Source organism: Acartia tonsa, chromosome 4 (assembly GCF_053477335.1).
Source record: "Acartia tonsa isolate MP-2025a chromosome 4, ASM5347733v1, whole genome shotgun sequence".
In the NCBI taxonomy this organism is placed as follows: domain Eukaryota; kingdom Metazoa; phylum Arthropoda; class Copepoda; order Calanoida; family Acartiidae; genus Acartia; species Acartia tonsa.
The window spans coordinates 51,193,355-51,211,137 of record NC_137263.1 but is presented as its reverse complement, the minus strand read 5'-3'; the positions used below and the strand labels follow the sequence as shown (position 1 = coordinate 51,211,137).

Sequence of the window (17,783 nt, the reverse complement as noted above, 5' to 3'; positions counted from 1 at the left end):
GTTATTAAATTAGTTTAAATCAGATCAGAATTGAAAAATATTAATAGGTCTAAATGGTCACAAAGTAAATAAAATATTTATATTCTTATACAGTTTTGTATAAAACAAAATTTTTAGTTTATTAATACTTCGCTAATTATATAAATGTTTTTGTTACTATTGGACTTCACTGTCTTTGTTTCAAAATACTTGAAAAAGAATAAATTATAATGAATTATAACAGACTTAATAAAAGTAAAACAAGAATGACACCATCCATAAAAGTAAAGCCTTGAAATAGATGGACAAACGAACATTAATAATTGTAGAGTGTCAGAACTGAAAAAGTAGTATATATAAGTATAAGTATTAACAAAATTGTAAGTAAATTTTTTCAAAACTGATTAAATACAGAATATTATTTGAGGACATACTTACATTTATAGGACTTGATTATATAAATACTTTGCTTATTAATTTGTATCTTGTTGTAATAGGAATCAGTATGCATAAAATCAAACGAATAAGATAATTAAGTCCCATAAAAAAATTTTGTTAAAAAGGTTAAAAAGCAACATATGTAGACGTACAGACTTTCTGGTAACGATTATAGGGTGGCTTCGATTCCTAAAACGTACCTCATTGTTATATGAATCATCATGCAAAGTTTAAATTGATAGGACAGTTTGAATTAACGAAAAATAATAACAGTACCGGACGGCAGGATCGACCCTTATTATAGAAAATGTTTTTTATTTCTTATGATGAAGAAAACATGGTATAATGAAAATATAAATTATTCCATACAGAAACTCAGTTTCTTGTTTGACCTACAATAATTTATGTTTTATGTTAGCGATCTTATAATTTTATTAAGAAAGTAATATAATTTCAAGTATGGCTTCGAAACCGATTAATATCCGTCGGATTAGAGCCGGTTCTCAGCGTGGCTGAAAAATCATGTATAGCATCAAATTACATACAATTTTCCACGGATATTAAAAAAAAACATTTTATTAATTCCAGTTTAGTTGTAATTTTTCATATTAATATCTGCGGAAAGCTGTCTATAATACGATGCGATAAATTGCTATTATGCACGGTATATTTTATGTTTTAATATTGATAAGGCTTTAGAAGTCATTTAAACTATTAAAAACCACGTCAAGTAAAAGAGTATCTACTTTTTATTACAATTACAATTAATACAAAGGAGGAGGAAATGCCTGTACCCATAAAAAGAGCAACTCTTTACCTGTGTTTAGAAATATAAAATAGGAAAGTAGATCAGAAGTTGTTTTTCTTAAATACACAAAGGTGAAAACGAGTTCTCCATGTTAGGGAGGCATCTCATAGGTCGTAGAATGGTTTTAAAACTACTTTTGTAAGCCACGAGATGTCGCAGGCACGGGCTAACAAAGTTGGTTTTAATTTTATGAGTGTACATTTTTATATTCGTAGAAAACTGGATGTAATACGATATGATACATGACTTTTCAGTTTGGCTTAGAACCGGTTTATTCATATTAATAATCAGTTTTGAAGCCATACTTGAAATATTTTTCTTAAATTCTTATTACCTTCATATAATGAATTTATTTTTGTTTAGGTTTACAGGTTGTGATGAGCTCAATCGGTAAAGCCATCGGCCCCCTAGTCAACATTGCCTTACTCTTGTTCTTTGCCGTCCTCATATTCGCCATTATTGGCCTCGAGTTCTACGCGGGAGCTCTCAACAAAACCTGCTACAGTCTCGATAATTTAGGTAAGATTATAGCTTATAAATAAGTTTCAAAGCCGAAGTTCCTATAAAAAATGACGTCATACTGGCCTACCATTAGCCAATGAAAATGTATGCTGGCCTGCCATTGGTAAATTAGTCTGTGTAATGGCCAATCATTGGTCATTTGTATTGTGTGCTACATTTTTTATAGGCACTATAGAGAGCTCATATTCGGTTATTTTTTATTTGAAAAAATATCATAACGTTTATCACTGATTTTTGAATGATAGTGAAATTTTTACAGCAAGACCGAGGGAAAAAAGGGTTCTATATATTTCTTTAACTTTTTGTTCAATATTCATCGATTTTAAGCTCATTTTAGAGAGGTATATCGTTACCAAACTTGTTTTGGTAATAAGTTAATTTCTAGATGTTTAAGGTATATCTTTACGCAAAATGTTTTTAATATTGAAAAGGCATCAGTCATCATAAATACTAATCTTGTTGGTGTATGTTTATCTTAAAAAGTTTGCAAAAAATGGATAAATTTCTGTTTACTAAAAAGTAAAGATTTCTTTTTATGTTTTATTAGCTGGTTGAATATTATGCACATATTTTGAGGAAAAATATTAATTTTATATGTAAACATAACATTGTGTGCGCATATAATTTCTTAATATTATACAGGGTGTCACATCTACTGTTTTCTTCCGTAATATTACGGAAAAAAATCCATAAAACAAATTGGTCAAAATCAAGGAAGCTGAAAAAATGACGTTATACAATACAAATTACTAATGATTGGCCATACACAGACTAAATTGCCAATGGTAGGCCAGTATACACTTTAATTCACCAATGGTAGGCCAGTAGGACGTCATTTATATAGGCACTATAAAAAGCTTAACATCAAGTTTATTTTGCTTTTTTTGTGTTTTAATTGGACTTTTAAAGGGTTTGAAGGGTCTTCTTGTAGAATATAAACTTTCTTATGGACTACATCCATAAAAGCGAAGGACAAATGAACATTAAAACTTGTAGAGTGTCGAAAATGAAAAGCAAAATATAAATATATTATATGTATAATCATAATTGTAAGTAAATTCGTTGCAAAACTGCTAAAATACAGGATACTGTTTAAGGATATACTTACATTTTTAAGACTTGATTATAGAGATGCTTCGCTTATAACATTGTATCTTGTTGTCATAAGAATCAGTTTTCCAAAAATCAGATGAATAGGATAATTACATCACAAAAACAAGGTCAAAAATCAACATGTTTTAAATGAAAGTACGGACATTCTGGTAACGATTATAGAATTGCTTCACTTTCTAAATCGTACCTAACTGTTATTGGAATCATCATGCAAAGGTCGAAATCTATAATACAATTAAAACATGTCTAAATTAATGAAAATTAACCTAATCTTTACGGACGGACGGACCAACCATAATTGTGGGAAAGCTTCACTTTTAAAAATGAAATCATCTGAGACAGCTTTATTAAAAAGAGACTTAATAATTGGGACACCCTGTTGAAGGTAAAACAATTGTTGCGTGATATTTAGTGTGTACTAAAATGTACAATAAACAAGTATAATATGAAGACAATGGATTTTATTTAATTATAAATAACAATCGGCTTCGCCCCTAGAAGACTGTATGGTAACTTGAAGTGGGGTGGGGAAAGGAGAAGATCGACTCCATAAAAGGTCTTATTTTCAATTCTAGTTTTTTTTCAAGGGATGATTTCTCTTGGCAGGCTCATTTTATCCTCCCCAAAATAGGACCTATGAGGAGCTACTTTGTAAAGAAGAACCATATCGGTCGAGCGGTTAGCGAATTCCTTTGATAAAGACAGACATGCATCCTGTTACTTTTATATAAGGGTATACTATATAAGCTTCATCTTATTTGAAGAATAATTGAACCCGGTATTAGTGTCGGACAAATTATCTTAGTGACGAAAAAAAAATAGGATGTGTCGATACTACTAGGATTTTTAAGAATTGTTAATAAAGGCCTGAAATCAAGATTTTTTGTGCTTTTAAAAAATATTAAAAATATTTCTAAAAATTCTACATTATTTTTGCTCACTTTTAAAAAACAAAATCAACTTTTTTTTATTTTTTTTTATAAAATTATCTTTCAAAATTGAAATAAGATCTATCAGCTGATATTGTACTTCTTACATAACTCAAGAGTTGACTTACAATGTGTAAATATTTTATAAATTATTTAGCAAAATAATAAAAAACCTATATGTAATTTCGTGATTAATAATTGGCTTAATCTTACATTAAACATTGAATGATTTTAAATAATTTTCAAATATTTGCTTTTATAATTATACTTATTTTATAAACCCCTCATAAGTTAGCGCAAAATGCTATATATTTTATCACATATGAGCTATTTTTTAAGCCAGCTTTTTGGTCAAAATTTCAAACCAATAACAATTAAATCAAAAGATATTAGGTTAAAACTATATATAAACGAGAGTAAAGAAATAAGATATTGCTATCAACAACAACAAAAAAGGGTTTTGTCTAGTTTTTGGTAAAAATAACGCATATTTATCATTTTAAATTAAAGCTATCTTTTCAAGATTACATCTATAAATTCGTCTGTATTTTGTAACTTATACCTGTTACCATGAAAAATCAATTGATTTTCCATAATAATTTTATTTCTATATTAAATTTAGAGACAGCTAATTTTTCTTTAAATATAATGAGATGTTTATCAGAAATTTTTAATTAAGCATAATAATGTATATATAAAAAAGACAATTACGAATAAAAACAAAACAATTAATTATTAGATTATTTATATCAATAAATTTAACGGAATTTGAACGTAATTGTTAAAAAAGCTAGCCTAAACAGTTTTGCCATTAAAAAATAACCTTCTTTATGAATGGTACATTCTAACAAGGGTAATGATATCCAGTAGAGCAACATATTTAACAAATATGTCTTTAAATAATCAGTCTATTTAACAAATATCTTTTTAAAATGCATAAGTTATATTACCTCTCACAAGATTGTTTAGTCCTTTGACACTGTACATAATTATTATTTGATTGATCTATCCTTAATTTTTATTCATATTCAATTTTATTGTTTGTATATAAATATTTAATACCTGTATTATAATACGGTTATTATTTTTTTTTGCTATGTTTTTATAAAATAAATATTTAAGCAAATGTTACCAATTCTTATAATTATCTGGCATTGAAAAGAATTACTTTCATTCGGTTGCTAAAAAGAGGAGAGAAAGAAATGTATTGAGTCAGATAGTAGCCTTAACCTGTACAGCTTTACATTTATTTCATAGATAAATTGAAATTAGATAAAATTATTAATTGATTTTAGATTATTAAACAAGACATGTTAGAATTATCCTATCAATTTCAAACTCTTCATGATGATTCCTATGACAGTTAGGTATAATTTAGAAAGCAACTCTATCATTGTTAACAGAAAGTCAGTACGTCCATTTAAAACATGCTTTGTGTGTTTTTTTTGGCTGCTATTGAAGAAAGACAACTGAGATTTTTAGTGAAAATGTCTTTTAAGGGGTGTTTTAATGTATTTTTTTACAGTAGCTTTTGATGGATTATTTTAGGTTAGGTTAGGTGATTGCCCTGCAGGGTTAGGAAAATGGCCCTGCATGGATAGAGCAGTGGCTAGAAATAGGATAAAATCTACTGTGAAAATACCAAGAAACGTCCCTTAAGAGGCATTGTCATGAAAGGGACTATACCCAAGATATATGTGCATCTACTTAACGACTTCCAAAATTTGAGGGTGCCCTCAAGTAATCACCCCTTCCCCCCCCCCCTGCATCTACTCTATACATTATTTTGTCTGTCTGACTGTCGGTCATGCTTAAAAAACCTTATTGTTGGAGAAATGTTATTTTCATGACTGCTTTTTTAGATAGCCAGCTGTAAGTTTTAGTCAAGATACCTTATATTTATACAGATCTGCTCCATATATTTATTGTCTGTCTGTCTGACAGATATACTTAAAAGGACAATTTAGTTTTAAAAGAAAAAAATTTAAAAAATGTTGGTGGTTTTTTTCTAAGCGCGTGAGGGTGCAGGTACCCTATCCTAAAATAGTTATAAACCTTCCCATGACCTATGACCTATGTCCCTGCAAAGGAGAAGCATATTAGTTAGGAAGATCCTTCCATATAAATAGACACACACACACAAACATTCTTTTACTTTGACATAAGGATTAGCATTTTGTTACTGTATCCTATTACTAGCGGCTACGCCTTAGAGGCCTCTTGGGGCACTTGAGGAGGAGAGAGTCCAATTTAATAAACCAATTCATTTTTCTAGATTTTAAAAGAAAAAGACAAACAAACAAACAAAGAGACAGACAAACAGACATCCTGTTACTTTATTATATCCTATTATATAAATTAGTAAGCTAAGCTTTTTTTGACTGTAGCAACGGATCTTGTTAACCGCTGAACCTAAAGGGTTCTTCTTTACAGTGAAGCTTATTATAGGTATAGAGAAGTTTATAACTATTTAGGAAGAGGGCTCTCCACTCTCCAAAAAAAATAACACCTAGAAAAAAGTACCATCTCCGCAATTTTACTTCTTTGTTTTAAAACTTAAATTGAAAATTGGAAGAATGAACTTTCCCCCTTACCACCCTAAAAGCTTCTAGTGATGTTACTGCTAGTGATAATATATTATAGTTTTTATCAACATAATATGCGGATTTTAAGAAAAATTTAATCAAATATGCGGACTTTTTTCAACCTTTTTTTGACAACATTTATTAGACATATTAGAATTATACTATTGATTTCAAATTTTGCACGGAAGTATGTCCTTTTACTGTATGCTATATTTACGCAATTTTGCAACAAATTTATGTGCAATTTCATTTAGACTTCAAAATTAATATTCTGCTTATTAAGTTCTGACACTCTAGCTATTGTGCGTTTGTTCTACCTTCTGATTTTTGTGCTTCGTTTTTATGGATGTTGTCATCCTTGTCTAGAAAATACAAATTAATTAATCTATGGTAGAAAGTACAGAGAGTATAAATTATTTCCTACATTTTCTTTATCAATTATCAATCACCTCTATTATCCATCTCTTTTTTAGGGGTTACCTTTCCCACCTCCCCTCTAATCCCTCGTTTTTAGTTACGTCACTAAGATGATTTGTCCGACACTAATACTGTGTTCGAATAATTAGTTACTTTGTTTTTTTAGACGAATATTTCTTATTATATATTTCTTATTTTAATCCTTTAGCTTATTAAAAAGTTTCGTAACAAAGATACATAACAAATAATACTGTTTGAGGTCTGATTTTCAGACTGTATTTTCAACTTCTAAATCAACCCCCCCCCCCCTTCCTTCATCCTAAACAACGTAATCAAATAGCTTTTTTCCAAAATGTTTTGATTTTATTTTGTTTCGTTTTGGCCAATTTTCTAAGTATCTATAGTACGTTTCTTGCTTTATTTATTTAACATAAACCTTTCAAAGCTAAGCATGAAAAAAGACGATTTTTAAGTTGTTATCAAAAATTTGTTTTAATATTTTGACAACTAAAGGCATTGGGTTGAATTAATTTTTGTGCATATTAAAATTTGGCCTAGATTTAAACTCAATACGTGGTAAATTAGAGAATAAAAGGATGAGAAAGAAAGAGAGAGAGTGTGTGATTGTGTGTGTGTGGATGTGTGTGTGCGTGTGTGAGTGTGTATATATGTCTGTGTGTGTGTATGTGTGTGTGTATGTGTGTGTGTGTATGAGTTTAAAGAGAATAAAAGAGAAAGGGTTGAATAGAGAAATTTACCATGGAACTTTAACAACCATTCAGCGATTTTAATCATTTGAGACTTTTTTGTTAATACTTTACTTATTCTGGTCATGATAAATAAAAATAATATGCCGTAAAAAGCTTTTAATAGTGCCTATAAAAAAAATGACTTCATACTGGCCTACCATTGCTCAATTAAAATGTATACTTGCCTGCCATTGGTAATTTAGCTTATGTATTGGCCTATCATTTGCCATTTGAATCGTATGACGTCATTTTCTTTACAGGGGTTATAAAGAGCTTCATGCCGTAATTATAAAAACTAATGCATTACCATTGCATTGGGGTGATATATTTGAGAGGTAGGAAGCTCATTAGTAAATTTGAATAGAATTCTAATGGTCACACAAACGTCTCAGGAAGGGAGGGGATATTCAGCTGTTTATTACACTAGTCCCCAAAGTCCTATAATACAGTTTTCTTATTCATTGGCTTAAAACTTTGGGGACTTTTATTGAATTTTGATTGGTTGGTTCATTTAGTGGAGAGTCCGAAATTTTAACCACTAAATGTAATCTATAAAATAAGTAGTTTGGCGTATCATCATTGGGGATATACTTCAATTTATCGTCCATTGTCTTATCCCTTTAGATTCCTGCAAATTTCACCTGACTGACATTAAACTTTTCAATCGCACAGAAAACTTTATTCTTATAGGTGTGTGTGTGTGTGTGTGTGTGTATGTAACTTATGTAGGTTAAAACTAAGCGAAAGAACGTATTCTCTTATACATGGTTACTAGCGGCTGTGTCCCTAGCATCTAGGAGTTGTATTCAAAGGGATGAAAATAGAACAAAAATAGCCGTTAACAAACTCAAGACTTACAAAAAATAGCCTAAAACCATCCTATCTCCTATGTAAAGCATACCCGAAAAGGACTTCATAAGATCAGCAGTTTTCAAAATCTTAAGCTTCAGACAAAAAAACTTAATACTTTACAAAATAGGATATAGTTCTAATGATAGTTAGAAATATATAAAATGATAGAAAGACATAAAATATAAAACTGTAGCCTACTAAGAATCATAAAATTAACATACTCAAAAACTAATGTATTAAAAATAATTTTCTATAAATGAATAAGAGGGGTCTAAATACCCAACTAAACATCAATAAGGGGGTCTATTTAAACCAGCAGGGATATTAACTATAAATACCTGATTTTTTTACTAGTTATAACAAGGGGTCTATTTAAACTTGTATGGATATTGACAAATCTATTATAAATACCTAATGCTTGGTTGCTACTTATAATCACTGATAATAAATCAAGTTATCGAGAGAAAATATATGTGCTGGGCTGGTATTCAATATTATACATCTATACAGATTATATCATTAGATTATATTAATACAAAATACATTAATATTACCGCTAATATATAATTATTGGAGATAGGTAATAAATATTTATTGATAGTTAAAAATGATTTTGTATTTAATTTATGATAACAGTATTTACGGTGCTTTTAAAAATGACGTCATGCAGGCCTATTATTGGTCAGTTAAAATGTATACTAGCCTACTCTTGGTTATTTAGTCTGTGTATTGGCCTATCATTGGTCATTTGTATTGTATGACGCCATTTTTATAGGCACTATAAAGATCTTTATTTTTTTTTTTTTTTAATTAGAATTAAAACAACATTAAAGACCAATCAAAGAATCATAATGGATCTTTACTCCTCTTTGCAGAAGTGTTTATTACTTATTTTATCTGTCTGTCCGTAATGCGAAGGGGAAAGTGTGAAATTTGATTAAGTATGCTTCTAATCGAGATATACTTCTGAAATTTATTATGAAGAATCTGCTCTAAAAATTATTGAATCCGTCGGCCTATCATATTTTTTGGGGTGATGAAGATGTTGCTACTTCTACAAAATGTTGTTTTATAATGGGGTTCCATTTGAGTCCTTTTATTTCTTAAAGAATTGAATTATATTTTTTTAAGATTATTACTATAAAAAAATATTCGGGTATAGTCCCTTTCGTGACAACGCCTCTTAAGGGGCATTTCGTCGTATTTTCACAGTAGATTTTCTCCTATTTCTAACCCTTGCGGGGTATTTAACCCTGCAGGGCAATCAACTAACCTAAAATAACCTATCAAAAAAAATACGACGAAACGCCCCTTAAGAGGTGTTGTCACGAAAGGGACTATACCCAAATATTCTTAATTTAAAGCAATATTCACTTTAGGGCAATACTTTATGTATCCATAAAAGAATAAATATGCGTGGAAATGATAAGAATTGGCATCAATATCGGCTCAACTAGAAATGAATAATCCCCTCCATCTTATAGAGGAAGCAATTATCATATCTAGCCTTTGCTTCTAGCATATTAGACCTGTCCTGTAATTACATTTCTTTCTATCCTATTGTACAAAGTAGTAAGCATTTTTGTCTGTACCGAAGGATCTCGCTAACTGGGGAACGGATTATCATTTACAGGGAAGCCTTTTATAGGTCCTGAGATGGTTTTAGAATAAATATGTCTGGGTATGGTTTTAGGCTATCAGCTATCAGCCCTTCATATCCCTTCGAATATAAAGTCACTAGTTTTGTATAAAGACAAAGACTTTATAAGAAATAAATCTAAAGAACCAAACATAAATTTTTTTATAAGTAAGAACAATCTTTCTAATAGTCTAATTTTATGTCTTTTGGAACCGTTAAATATTAGAAGGTAGAAAGGGATGTTGATTAATTTTACACCAATTATCCTTTTTATTCTTTATTTTCAACTTTGGTCATCCTAAAATCATTAATAAGCATATTTTCTAATTAAGCAGCTATTTATAGTGCCTATAAAAAATGACGTCGTACTATACAAATGACAGGCACTATAAAGCTTCCTAGTCAAGTTTCATTTTTTGTATATTTTGTTCTAGGTTTATACGATTTTTTCGAACCTGCCTATTGACACATACATGTGAATCACAAGGGTGGGCCTATTTAATATTCCAGAGGGGAAAAACACCATATTTCATATTAATAAAACCAAAAAACTTTTTTTTCTGTGTCACTCGATCACGTTAAGCTGTGTCAAAATAAAATCACATGAACCGTAAAATCTGGGTTTTTGTATATATTTTATGACAGTTTGACTTTAGACTAGCATTTGACTTTAACCCTCAATCGACCATGTCTTTCTATAATACAAAGTAGCTTGATGTCTGTCCGTCTGAAGCTTAAGATCTCGGTAACCACTGAACCGATCGGATTCTACTCTTCAGGGAATATACCTACTGGTCCTGTTGTGGTTTTAGGTTATTTTCCCCCAACCCCCCCCCAAAAAAAAAAAAATCCCCCCCATTTTTTTTGTAGGAGATATCCTTGGTCCTTCTTATTCTTTTTTCCTTTTTTACGAATTTCACCTTAACTTATTTTTATCATCTCTTGGGGCAAAGCCCCTAGAGGATGAGGCGAAGCCGCTAGTGTCTTATAATGTAAAGCAATCCGTCCGTCGTCGGGGTGGTAATAGGTTCGAATCTCGGCTCAACACCGCGTCATAACTAAAGACTTTACAATGTTTCCTACTGTTTGTATGTTAGATGCGTGACTATAATAGTTAAGATAATATTAGTGGGAATGCCTTGGCCACAAACAGGCGAAAATCAATACTATGCATACTTTAAACTTCCAGACAAAGGTCGTGCAATCAAAGAGTTGGTTGTCTGTTGGATGTTTTCGCACAAACATGTTTTCGAAATATTTTCGACGAACCCCAAACTGTCCCACTTTGAGAAAGACGATTCCAGTGACGTCATATACGTTTAGGGAAGGGGGGAAGAAAATATCTTCCCTTTTCTCCCATCTCTTTTGAAGAGATTTTCTTCCCCCCTTCCCTTTTTCTTTCCCGAAACGTATATGACGTCACTGGAATCGTCTTTCTCAAAGTGAGACAGTTTGGGGTTCGTCAATATTTTTTACACACACCCTAGTAATGCTAATGTGATAAAAGATTCATCTTTTCCTCCTCCGCTATCAGTGTCTAGTGATTAACAACAAAAAAGCTTTATTCTCAATATTATTATGTTGCTTTATAATATACAAGCGGCAACGCCCCTAGACGCTTCTAGAGGCAATTTTAATATCCACTTTAAACTTTAGGTCAAAAAGAATTTTTTAGAGGTACCCTCCCTCAAAAATAGCTATAAATCTTTTCCCGGTTCTCACTGTTTATCAGATCCATATTGGTTCAGCAGTTAGCGAGATCTTGAAACTTTTATATAAGGATATGTTATGTATTTATTATTGTGTTATTATATATTAATACTAGCGGCTTCGCCCCTAGCTTCTAGGGGCTTTGTCCCAAGAGGTTTGATCAAACCAATTTTTCGTAAATTATATTTTTAAAAATAAATCTAAAAAAAAAATTTCTTTGGGGGGGGGAAATTTTTTTTATGTGGGGGGGGTAGTCGACCCCACTATTTTACTTTGTATTATGGATGTATCTACTATACATTATAATTTTCCTTGCTATAAGAATATTTTGAGTCTTTATAAATTATTTTTAGATGAAGTTGTAACGGAGGGAATGAAGGAGAGTCCCTGTTTTATCGGCAACCCCGAGGAGGCCCCGTGGGGCGTCAATATGTGCGACTCCAACTTCTCTGTTTGCCTGGAGAAGTGGGACGGACCGAACAACGGCATCACCTCCTTCGACAACATCGGGCTGGCCATGTTGACTGTGTTCCAGTGTGTTACCATGGAAAACTGGATTCCAATTTTATACGCGGTAAAACTTAACTTTCTTTTGAACGAGGCATCGGTGGCTCCATAAAAAGGATGTGCGGAAAGTGTCATGTGTGACGTCATAAAAACACGTTTAAAAAGGAAGGATGAGAGGAGAAGTGTAAAAGGAAACCTCTAAAAAAGAGACGGATAATAGACGTATTTTTATGACGTCACACTTTCCAGCGCCTCTCTATAAGATGTTTTTTTACTTTTTTCCATAACACAATTTTAGTAACAATTTTAGGAATAAAATGGGCGTGATGAGCTAAATGGCGGCTGCCTATACTATTCAATAATTATTGTTTTATTCTAATACCTAGAAATCATAATTAATTGAAAGGTTAAAATTGAAAAACAAGGCTGTTAATTGTTGCAGCACTTAATAATATAAACATAAACATAGAAAAAAAATGCAGTGTTGGATTTAATAAGAATAATTGGAATCGTATTATAGACAGCTTTCCGCAGATATTAAAAGAAAAATTTTAATTTAAACCAGTTTTGTTGAGTTGCCGAAGGCCCGGGTAACAAAACTGGAAATAATTTTATTATTTTTGTTTTAATATTCGTGGATAATTGTCTGGAATACGATACATTATTTTTCAGTATGACTGAGAACCGGTTATTTTCCAGCGGATATAAATCTTTTTCGAAGCCATACTGGAAAAGTATATTATATTATGAATGAAGAAAATATTGCATTGTAAAAGAAGAAGCTTTTATCAATAGTCCATGAAATCACTTTCCTTTCTCAGAAAATCCAGGGAGGGAGGGGACAATGGGCTGTGCATTACATATGTCCCCAAATTAGTTTTATAGTAGTGTTTCTTATTCGATGGCTCAACAACTTTGGGGACTTTTATTGAATTTTAAATGGTTGGTTTATTATGTTCATTGTTCAAACGTTTCAACAACTAATTGCAATGCAGATAAGGGGTGAATTTGTATATCACCATTGGGTATGTACATCAATTTATTGGTCATTGTCTTATCCCTTTAGATCCCTGAGAAAATCACAAAACTTGACTTTTTTATTGTTTCTCTATGCATTATCTTGAAAACTTTAGTTTGCATTTTATAAACTTATTTTCTGCAATATGTTGGATAACAAAACTAACAAAATTGAAAAAAAAAATATTTTTATATTGTTTGTAAAAGGTGATTTTTGGAAAAATAAAATTTGTATGCAAAAAAAATAAATTATGGTGTTTTTAGGTTAGATTCAAAACGATAAAAAGGGACAATAGGGTTAAAAATATCTGAAAAGTTTTGGTTTATTGTTAAGGTTTAGATCCCCTAAAGGTTAGGGTATTCTTGTAGGGGCTAGACAATGGAAGTTATAATAAGAAAAATTGGGTATAGTCCCTTTCGTGGCAACGCTCCTTAAGGGGCGATTCTTCGTTTTTCCACAGTAGCTTTTCTCCTATTTATAGCCCCTGCGGGGGGCTCTAACCCTGCGGGGCTTATTGCCTAACATGTGGGGAAATCACCTAACCCAATATAACCTAACCTAAAATAAAATAACATATCAAAAGCCATTTTAAAAATACGACGTAAGGGGCGTTGCCACGAAAGGGACTAATACCGAAAAATTTGACCAGAGCAGTATAGTTATTTATCGAATCGTTTTATAAAGAGCTTTCTGCGGATATCAAAATGAAAAATTAAAAGAAAAGAACCAGTTTCGTTAGCCCCGAGAAACCGAAGGCCTTGTATAACAAAACTGGTAAAAAAAAACTTATGATTTTTAATTTGAATATTAGTGAAAATTTGTCTGAAATTATATGGCTGAGAACTGGTTCTAATCCAGCGGATTTGAAACCAGTAATTTAACTTATTTTTTCCTTTATACCCTTTATACAAACTGTTTCTTGTAAGGGTAGCCTCGTCAATGAAAATTAAAGATTTTCCTTTTGTTTACAGAATCTCTGTCAGTTCCAAATTAAAAATATTTGTTTTCTTTATTGGTTGAGCTAGAAAACTCATGTTTTGCCCTAAACCCAATAAAGGATAGAATCAATTACCTAGTGTTTAAACACACACAAAAACATAACGACACACACTCACACACACACAAATGAGATATTTTTAAGTATTAATTATTAAAGTTTTTTTAATTTTTATATAAGAAAGAGATCAATAGAAATTTCGAGTATTTTTGGGTTGGTGGGGATTTTTCTTTTCGGTGCCATTATGCAAGAGGGGGGGGGGATGCTTTAAATAACCCAAAAACTTCCATGAAAATTCTCAAAGGCTTAGAGATCAAACAATATACAGACATAGGATTCTTTGAGGGGGGGGGGGCAGGGGGTGGTAGTAAACAAAAATTTGGAGGGTAATTTTTTCTAGAGGCATTTATTTTAGAGAGTGGTGGTACCCTCCCCTAAAATAGATATACACTTTTCCAGGACCTATAAGAAGCCTCACTCTAAAGGAGAACCATTTAGGTTCAGCGGTTAGCGAGATCCTTCGGTACACACACACACAGACATAGGTCCTTTACTGTAGTATAAGGTTTAAGTTCTAGTTTTAATTGCTGATATTATTAACAATTCGCCGATGTTTTATTTGAGTAAAACAAAATTTGAAGATATTAGAAAGTTTAAAAATGCCATTTTTATCTTTAATTTTTGCACAAAATAGGTAAATGATGTCACAAAAAAAGATTGAGTAATGTGTGAAAAGTTTTTTGACCCCCTGACCTTTTTTCCTATTTATAGATGACATACACTCACAAAAGTAGATTGGAGATGCTTGCCAATTTTCCCAAAATTTCGCCAAAACTTTTGCACAAATTTGGAAGGGTTGATGTAATGAGAGGGGAGGTGGGCTTCGGTGATGCAATTTTTAAAAATGTTGGCATTTCATAAGAGAATTCTTTAAATCAATATGATTTATAGTTTTCAATAAATATATGTATATTTTACTGAAATATAATCTTTAGACAAAGATAATTTATATAGAAAAAAATTACTTTGTATGCAGTTGTAAAAATTGTGGGAAAAACTGGCAGAGTGGATATTGTTTAGATAATTGTGCCTGTTTTTGTCATCATTTTAGTTGCAGCATTTTTTTATTGTACTTCAAAATGTAAAGAGGAAGATTTTTTTAGTTCCTATAACAAATAACGTCATAGTGGCCTACCATTGGCAAATTAAAATGTATACTGGCCTGCCATTAGTAATTTAGTCTCTGTATTGGCCTATAATTGGTTACTTGTATTTTATGACGTCATTTTTTTACAGGCACTATAAAATTTTTTGCTCTTGCATCCTCTTTAACTAAATCCATACAAAAAAAGATAAGAAAAAATGAAGTTGAATGAAGGTTTGATTATGACTAATTGTTCTTAATTAAAATATGCAGGGAAAAAAAACTTTGATTATGATAAAGCTGAGAAGCTGTGTATATTAAGATTAATTGCAATTTTGAATAAGGTTGGTTAGTAACTATAAGTTCTCTGTGTTAGCTCAGGTACAACAACACAACACATGCCCATGCAGGGATCTAACGGGATAAGACAATGGTAAATAAATTGATGTACATCTCCAATGATGATTCACAAAATTAACCCCTTATATATATAAAAGTGGTGGTTGAAACATTTTAACAATCGAGTTAATAAACCAAAAAATCAAAATTCATAATAGTTTCCAAAGTCGGCAAGGTAACAAATAAGAAAACGTCATTATAAAACTTTGGGGACTAGTTTATTAAACAGCCCAATGTCCTCTCCCTCCCTGAACAACAAGCAACCAATGTACTAGGGGTTGTTACAAGAGGGGGAGGGGTGAGTGATGTAGAGCCAGAAAAAGGTAATGTAATTGAACAGATGACGTGGAAGGGATGCATTGCTTGCATACCTTTGCTGTGTGCCTGCTCCGGCTCAATCATTCCAGGGAGGCAGGGCACATTGGACTGTTTGTTACACTAGTCCCCAAAGTTTTATCTAACGTTTTCAATTCGATGGCTTAACAACTATTGGGACTTATGGCATTTTTATTGGTTGGTTAAATTCAAACACTAATTGTAATCTACAAAAGGGGTAACTTTGTGTATGATTACTGGGGATGTACATCAATTTATCAGCACCTCTCTTATCCCTGGAATCATTGACTAACACACAGTAACCAACACAATAAATATTCACAATGCAAAATATATACATAGATATTTATAAATTTTAGTATTAATATTCATTTTATTATTTTAAAAAGATTTTATGTATTAACCAATATCGATTTTTTAAGGACTTTTAATGTTTAGGAACTTTTGAACTTACAAAATATTTATATTTCCAGAGGATCCTTAATTTCACGTATTGTCTGTAAAGTTGTGTGTTAGCGTTTAGTCAAATGCGCTTATTAAGTCACACTGTTCTTACTTATGAACATTTAATAAATACAATTTTGGTTAAAACTAAGAAAAGTTTGAATAATAATAAGCACATTTGACTAATTGCTAACACACAATTTTACGGAAAATAAACGAAAAATTCTATTTTTTACCTATATAACATCTTTGAAAGAGGATAGATAATATTAAAACAAGGTAAAGTTGCACTCTCAGATACATTTAATAAATGTACTCAAAACATGAGGGAATAATGACAGGTTATGGGAGGGGGGGGGGGGGATGAAAGGGTTGAGAATCTGTACAGAGCAAGTTGCACAAACATTAAAGTTTCCATCATATATCCAGGGAGGTAGGGAGGGGACAATGGGCTGTTTATTACACTAGTCCCAAAAGCTTTATAATAATTTTGTCTTATTCGTTGGCTCAACAACTTTTGGTACTTTTATTGAATTTTGATTGGTTGGTTCATTAAGTTGAGTGTCCAAACATTTCAACCACTAATTGTAATCTAAGAAAGGGTAATTTTGTGCGTTATCATTGAGGATTTTCATCAATTTATTGGTCATTGTCTTATCCCTTTGGATCCCTGAATATAAAGTATGATGCATATAATTAATATTTATCAATCTTAGGTTTTGAAAGAGGATTAATTTTCAGGCGAACGATGCTGTAGGATTCATATTCAACTGGATGTTTTTTGTTCCCCTCATAACTATTGGTTCATTTTTTATGCTGAACCTTGTTCTGGGTGTCCTCAGCGAGTGAGTCTAGATTAGTCAGTCAAATATAGACAGCTATAGTCTAGACACTCCCCCTAATACTTTCAATTATATATTCTTTAGTCTCAGAAGTCAACGTTTAATATATTTGTTTTTTTAGATGAAAAAAAGCCTTTAGAGCAGTGTGAATATGTTCATAGGTTATGATAACAATATAGAATAGAAATTATAGTTGGTGCAAAATATAAAATTCTGATTCACAAAAATTATTATGATTTAAAATGTATTGATGAATTCGGTAATTTTAACATTTGCATAAGTATTTTTAGTATCTTTAACGTAGCTTTAAACTACTGGAAACACATTTTTAAATCAGCTGTATATTTTTGCACTA

General features: G+C 31.3%; 1 protein-coding gene across 1 annotated transcript in view; it reads left to right on the top strand.

The window, feature by feature from the left end:
- LOC145317667 (voltage-dependent calcium channel type A subunit alpha-1-like) overlaps nt 1–17,783 on the top strand; it is a 149,400-nt gene that overhangs the window by 20,826 nt on the left and 110,791 nt on the right. The window contains exons 5-6 of the mRNA XM_080158828.1: nt 1,589–1,744; nt 12,095–12,315. Coding sequence (XP_080014954.1) covers nt 1,589–1,744; nt 12,095–12,315 — 377 coding nt within the window. The remainder of the gene's footprint in view (nt 1–1,588; nt 1,745–12,094; nt 12,316–17,783) is intronic.